This window comes from Myxine glutinosa, chromosome 12 (genome assembly GCF_964187855.1).
Source record: "Myxine glutinosa chromosome 12, kmMyxGlut1.1, whole genome shotgun sequence".
Classification (NCBI taxonomy): Eukaryota; Metazoa; Chordata; class Myxini; order Myxiniformes; family Myxinidae; genus Myxine; species Myxine glutinosa.
Window position 1 is genome coordinate 35712864 of NC_136272.1, and position 7500 is coordinate 35720363.

Genomic DNA, 7500 nt, shown 5'->3' on the forward strand with positions numbered 1-7500 from the left:
GATTTCTTTTTTATCTGCAATTGTTTATTTGTTCTATGCTTAATTTCAGAGTACATTGAGACATTAAACTGCGTAAATTTCAATAAAAACTGGAAAAATTGAGGTGTTCTAAAACTTTTGACAAGATCGACAGAAAAACTTTTGATCGATCGACTTTTGACATTTGACTTTTGACAAGATCAGAATATTATCGACACATCTCAGAATATTATCGACACATATCGATTTCGGACACAGAATATTATCGACACATCTCAGACAATTATCGACACATATCGATTTAGGACACAGAATATTATCGATCTCAGATTCTGAAATGTGCAAACATTGTTAAAAGTGCTTTATTTGATGACGATTATATGTTAAAGTGTACTTTCTTCGAATTCTGTTGTTAGAAATAAACATATCATTTCTTTCCATTCAAGGATTTATTGTTTTAACAGTGAGACTTTCTCCTAACCACGTTTTTTTTGTCCCCCGTCGCACCGCGGAGCGAAAGGGGGACTATGGTTTTCACCTCTGTCCGTGCGGACATGCGTGCGTAAGCGAAGGACCGAATTCTAATTTGGTGTGTGGGTTCAACTAGGCATATGGAAGACGCCTATTGAAAATTGGGTCGCCACGTCAAAATCCAAGATGGCCGCCACCATATATATGTCTGAACCTTGTGAGCGAAATATCTTTAAAAATAAACGAACTACTAACTTCTAATCTGGTGTGTGGGTGTATCTACGCATGAGGAAGAACACTATTGAAAATTGGGTCGCCACGTCAAAATCCAAGATGGCTGTCGCATGTATGTCTGAACCTTGTGAGCGGAATATCTTGAAAAATAAGTGAAGTGCCAACTTCTAATCTGGTGTGTGGATGTATCTAGGCATAAGGAAGAGCGCTATTGAAAATTGGGTCACCACGTCAAAATCCAAGATGGCCCCCTTGTGCCTTCCATTTTGTCAACTCGCATCACTTCACCAACGGGGGACCTAGGCGTAACGCTTGTTTTCTTTCATTTTCACCTCCCAAGAAAAATCCTAAAATAGTCGGAAAGATTCCGTAAACGAATATATCCGCGAATGCAGTCAGCCAGTGCAGACTCTTTCTGCTCACTGTCGGTCACGAGCTATATGTAATTATTAGTGTTTTTGTGTGCATGTGTTCTACAGCCAGATGCTGGCTGCTGTGCTCCTACTGCTCCAGTTGTGGGAGAGTGGGACCCGTGAAGCTGATAATGAGCGTTCAGCGGAGGGTACCAGAGCGCCCTTGGTCCCACTGCTTCGAAGGCTGCAGACCATACAGGCTAATTCTGACTCCCATTTTCCCAAGACTGAGGATGTTGACAATGATCATGATGTAAGACTCGCTTATAATAATATTTTGAAGCTAAACTGGTGTTTTCATATTTTACATGCAACTTGCTGGTTTTCGTTATTTTGTTTTCTTGAGTCTCTTTAACCGCTTATGCATTTGTGTCTATTTTTTCTTTTATAATATAATTTTGAAACATTTTTGTCTCAAGATGTAATTCCACTGCATTAAGCTTCTTCTTCTTCCATCTTGGAAAGACGGGCTGTTAAAACAGCCACCTTTATGAAACAGACACAAATCTTTTTTCCAAGTAAATCGATTAAGCTTCTAATGGTATCATTTTTATTATTTTTACGACAGCAGCAACCCTTAAGAATACAGCCCCTAATTCCCCCCCCCCTCCTGTTCCCCCCCACACACACGGATACTTTGAGACTGCGCAGTGGGAGACCCCCATATTTGAGCTTTTGTCATCAAATTTTCAACAAAGGTTTATTGTGGGACTATGGAGAAAATAATTAAAAGTTGGGTCAAATTGTGAAAGGGCAAAGTCATAGTGACTTTAAATAGCTCTTATTAGCCCTGCCGCAGCGCATCAAGCACGAGATGCCCAGTTATTTTTTTAAAATCACCTCCGTGTTTCTTTATTTACAATTGAGCTTCAGTGCATCTGTGCAGGCTTTAACATTTTTACCAATTTAGCTTTTGTCATCAAATCTTCAACAAACCTTTATTATGAGAATATGGAAAACACAAATGAATAAAATGAACAATTTATTTTCACTGCCGTTTTTGTCAAGTTTAGTTTGAGTGCAAAGTGGATGAGTATGGGCTTTGTATTTTGAGATGATTTCTAATTATTATTTGTGTGTGAATATATATTGTACTGATGGTACTTTCCTCTATTTCGTCATTTTCTTCCTCATTAAATTATTTCGTCATCTTCCTTGCGGTACTTCCTCATACCCAGTGCCAGATTAAATTGTATAATTTGTGATTTATTTAGACTTTACATTTGGAGTATTAGAGTGCTGGAATTTAGTAATGGAATGTAATGTATGTCCTGTATTTTGCTTTATTTTTATGGGAAATAGCTGATCAGTTAACGTCGTGTCAGTTTGTCCTTTTTTTCCATGAACGTAACCTGGACTTAAACTGATCATTCCCAGTAATACTTTGCTGTACCATATTCTTGCCAGGTTCTCACAAGCCCTCTTTGCCCCACGGAGAGCTACCTCCGCTTTATGACGCTGCCCCAAGATAATGTCATTGAGGTTGACTTGCAACAGACAGCTGTTGTCATTATGGCACATCTAGACCGTCTCGCTGCCCCCTGCCTGCCTCCACCTTGCAACACCGTCTCTTCTCACCAGGTCCATTTTCTTTAAAATATTCCTTTCGACTTTGTTGTTTACTTACATACTCCTTTGCAGTGTTTGTTATCGTATTATTATTCATGAATGTCTTGCTCTTTATTTTTAATGCCATTTTTGACTTTGATGATGAAAATAAATTAAATGGCTGAGATTTTTGTTCAAATGACCTTTTTCTTCATAGTGAAAGTTTGTGAGTGTACAGACTTTGATTATGTGTGTGTGTGTGTATGTACATGTGTACGTGTGTACAGTCATGTGAAAAAGTAAGTACACCCCATGTGAAGTTTTGATTTTTTCAACATATTTCAACATACAGCTATTTGATCTTCATTTCAACAATATTGATAGATAAAGGTGATTATAATATAACAAATATCATGAAACATTTACATTTTGTAGTCCATTGTATAATTTAAATAAACATAAATGCAAATTTCACATGTGGAAAAAGTAAGTACACCCCTACATTTATCACTACTTCAAATACCTAAAATTAGAATCAGGTGCACCAGCTCAGGTGCAAATGATTAGAACATCATTGGAGAGGATCTTGCAGGAACCTGTCTTATTTAAACCTCAGACATTTAGTTTGGTTTGCTCTTTGTTGTTGAAGTGTGTGGCGTCACCATGCCTAGATCAAAAGAGCTCTCTGAGGCCTTCAGAAAGAAGGTTATGGATGCCCACGAGTCTGGGAAGGGATTTAAAAAGATCTCCAAACAATTTGAAATCAATCATTCGACTGTCCGGAAGATCATCTACAAGTGGAGAAGATTCCAAACAACTGCCAACTTGTTCAGGCCGGGCCGCCCCAGCAAGTTCAGCCCGAGAGCAGACCGCAAGATGCTGAAAGAAGTCTCTAGGAACCCCAGAATGTCATCACGGGACCTTCAGGTAGCTCTTGCCACTGTTGATGTCAAAGTGCACGAGTCTACCATTAGAAAGAGGCTGCACAAATTTGATCTACATGGGAGGTGTGCCAGGAGGAAACCTTTGCTGTCCAGAAAGAACATCAGGGCAAGACTAAAGTTTGCCAATGAACACCTAGGCAATGAACACCTCTCCATTGAGTACCTGAGGCACGATTTGGGAAACCGCTCAGGATCGGGTTTAGTCCTTTGTTAATGGCTCGGGCTTGGGATTGCTAAACCGCTCGGCAATTTCCATCTTGTCCGCGGTCCGAGTGGGAGTTATCTCCCTGCTTTGCAGTCGGATTGGCACTCAGGTATTGGGGACTCCATTGACCAATCACCCTGGCCAATCTCGACCAGAAAGGAGCGTTATAATTTCCAAGATTGGGGGACGGCCAGCTTAAAAGACAAGGGGATTAACCCCCCCTTGGTTAAGGGGAGCGCCGACCCCCGAATCCGCAACAATATATATATACTGTTACGGATCCGGGGGACGGCACTCCCATTAGCAAGGGGGGGGGGGGAGTTAATCCCCTTGTCTTGTTAAGCTGGCTGTCCGATCGGTCCTGGAACTATCTCGCCACTTCCGGTCAGCGCTGGATAGGGTAGTAGGCCAATTCTTCCTATGACCTGAGTACCAGCACCTTCCAGTACGCGAGGAAATACTCCCGCCCGGGCCGCAGCGTAATAGATGGATTGCGCCGAGCGAAGCGAGCTGCGACACGGGCCGTTAACAAAGGACTAAACCCGATTATAAGCGGTTCTGCCGAAATCGCGCCACAGGTACTCAATTGGGAAATCACTAAAGCGATCGGACGAGAATTAAACCAAAAGAATAAGGCGGGACGGGTATTTATTAATTAACTATACAAAACCAAAGAAAGAGAAGGAACGAAAGCAATATACAGAAGAAGAAGAAGACACAGCGCAAATCCTTAAACAGTCTTACTTATACCCAGGACAAAACAAACAGCACAAACTCACGTACACAAATGGGAATTTCAGGCAGGAATGGCGGGAAGGATGAGAAGGGCAGACGGTCCACGGAACTGGCGGCAGGGAGGTCCGGGGATCGCGGCACGACGTCGGTGTCCCGCGTGCACGCCCTCGCCCTTGGTTCAGCGGTGAAAACCCGGTCGTCAGCGCTGGTTCTTCCTCCTTGGTCACCAGCCTCCTTACACGTCTCTCTGAAGCTAATCTGCTGCCTCTCCTCACTCGTCTGCCTACGTAGTCCCTCGCAGTCCCTTTTATTGGCCTTGGCCGTATCAAGCCGCCGGCCCCGCTGACACGCCTACTGGTGGGCTCACCGCGGTGCTGATTGGTGGTTAAGGGCTTTCTGACTCCACCTTTGATGACGATGAGGTGCCACGCCCATGCTCTGGCGGCTCCTCCCCCCTTCTTCTCCGAGATGGAGCACATGGGCAATGGCGTCTGGGGCGAGCGCTGAGGCGACTGCGGCTGGCAGAGGCGCGTACCACAATTGGGAGATGGAGAGCAAATGGACCGAATGGGGCCTATCTTATTTGATTGATGCAACGTAGAGTCAACTATTGGAAACACAGCCTTACCTGGAACACATAATAATGGAATAACTATGAAAAGGGCTTATGATTCGCTACGTGTTGCAATGTGGACTAACTAGGGGACGACCTCTGACCTTTACAATGAAGAGGTATTTACAAAAAGAATTATTTACAAAGGGGTATATTTACAACAATTTACAAAGTGCAGGGTTCTCAAAACCCTAACAATACATTCACGTGAAAAAGTAAGTACACCCCATGTAAAGTTTTGACTTTTTCAACATATTTCAACATACAGCTATTTGATCTTCATTTCAACAATATTGATAGATAAAGGTGATATAATATAACAAATATGAAAAATTTACATTTTGTAGTCCATTGTATAATTTAAATAAACATAAATGCAAATTTCGCATGTGGAAAAAGTAAGTACACCCTTGGCTCTAACAGGTGGTATTGCCCCCTTTGGCAGAAACAACCTCAAGTAGGCGTTTCTTATGACATCGACTGGGAGAAATTTTTGCCCACTCCTCCATGCAGAATTCTTTCAGCTGTGCGATGTTTGAGGGGTTTCTTGCATGCACAGCTCGTTTCAAATCCCCCCACAACATCTCGATGGGATTTAGATCCGGGCTTTGACTTTTCCATTCCAGAACCCTCCATTTCTTTCTTTTCAGCCATTCCTTGGTGGATTTACTGGTATGTTTCGGGTCATTGTCATGTTGCAAGGTCCACCTTCGGTTGAGCTTCAACTCTCTGACAGATGGCCTCACATTATCCTCAAGCACCCTCTGGTACAATGAAGAATTCATAGTGGATTCTATGATGGTGAGCTGCCCAGGCCCTGATGCAGCAAAGCTGTCCCAAACCATAATATTTCCACCACCATGCTTTACAGTTGGTATCAGGTTCTTGTGGTCAAATGCTGTGTTTGGTTTTCGCCAAACATGTCTTCTAGTACTGTGGCCAAATAGCTCTACCTTTGACTCATCTGTCCAGAGCACATTGTTCCAGAAGTGCTGGTCTTTGCCTCGGTGTTCATTGGCAAACTTTAGTCTTGCCCTGATGTTCTTTCTGGACAGGAAAGGTTTCCTCCTGGCACACCTCCCATGTAGATCAAATTTGTTCAGCCTCTTTCTAATGGTGGACTCGTGCACTTTGACATTAACAGTGGCAAGAGCTACCTGTAGGTCCCGTGATGACATTCTGGGGTTCTTAGAGACTTCTTTCAGCATCTTTCGGTCTGCTCTCGGGCTGCACTTGCTGGGGCAAGCTGGCCTGAACAAGTTGGCAGTTGTTTGGAATCTTCTCCACTTGTAGATGATCTTCCGGACAGTCGAATGATTGATTTCAAATTGTTTGGAGATCTTTTTAAATCCCTTCCCAGACTCGTAGGCATCTATAACCTTCTTTCTGAAGGCCTCAGACAGCTCTTTTGATCTAGGCATGGTGATGCCACACACTTCAACAACAAAGAGCAAACCAAACTAAATGTCTGAGGTTTAAATAAGGCAGGTTCCTCCAAGATCCTCTCCAACGATGTTCTAATCATTTGCACCTGAGCTGGTGCACCTGATTCAAATTTTAGGTATTTGAAGTAGTGATAAATGTAGGGGTGTACTTACTTTTTCCACATGTGAAATTTGCATTTATGTTTATTTAAATTATACAGTGGACTACAAAATGTAAATGTTTCATGATATTTGTTATATTATATCACCTTTATCTAACAATATTGTTGAAATGAAAATCAAATACCTGTATGTTGAAATATGTTGAAAAATTCAAAACTTTACATGGGGTGTACTTACTTTTTCACGTGACTATATATATATATATATATATATATATATATATATATATATATATATATATATATATTTATATATACAGTGGAACCTTGACTTACGAGTGCCCCAACTTACGAGTTTTTCGAGATACGAGCCGTCGCTCGGGCGGTTTATTGCTTTGAGATGCGAGCCGAGATCTGAGTTACGAGCTTTCGCCACCCGGTCACGTGGTTATCTTGCCGTGCAAGTACAGTATCTCTGCCGTATAGCGCTGCATTTTTGTTTTCGCATGTTGGTTATTTTGAGTTTACGCCACCAGGTGGGTTCCGGTCACGTGGTTATCTTGCCGTGCAAGTACAGTATCTCTGCCGTATAGCGCTGCATTTTTGTTTTCGCATGTTGGTTATTTTGAGTTTACGCCACCAGGTGGGTTCCGGTCACGTGGTTATCTTGCCGTGCAAGTACAGTATCTCTGCCGTATAGCGCTGCATTTTTGTTTTCGCATGTTGGTTATTTTGAGTTTATGCCACCAGGTGGGTTCTGGTCACGTGGTTATCTTGCCGTGCAAGTACAGTATCTCTGCCGTATAGCGCTG

The 7500-nt window shown here is 42.4% G+C and overlaps 1 protein-coding gene across 4 annotated transcripts in view; it reads left to right on the plus strand.

Moving 5' to 3' along the window:
- The window catches only part of HERC2 (HECT and RLD domain containing E3 ubiquitin protein ligase 2), a 425948-nt gene that overhangs the window by 61928 nt on the left and 356520 nt on the right, over positions 1-7500 (plus strand). For all 4 annotated transcript variants that reach the window (XM_078766738.1, XM_078766740.1, XM_068132745.2 and 1 more), the window contains exons 9-10: positions 1164-1350; positions 2505-2678. In XM_078766738.1, coding sequence (XP_078622864.1) covers positions 1164-1350; positions 2505-2678 — 361 coding nt within the window. The remainder of the gene's footprint in view (positions 1-1163; positions 1351-2504; positions 2679-7500) is intronic.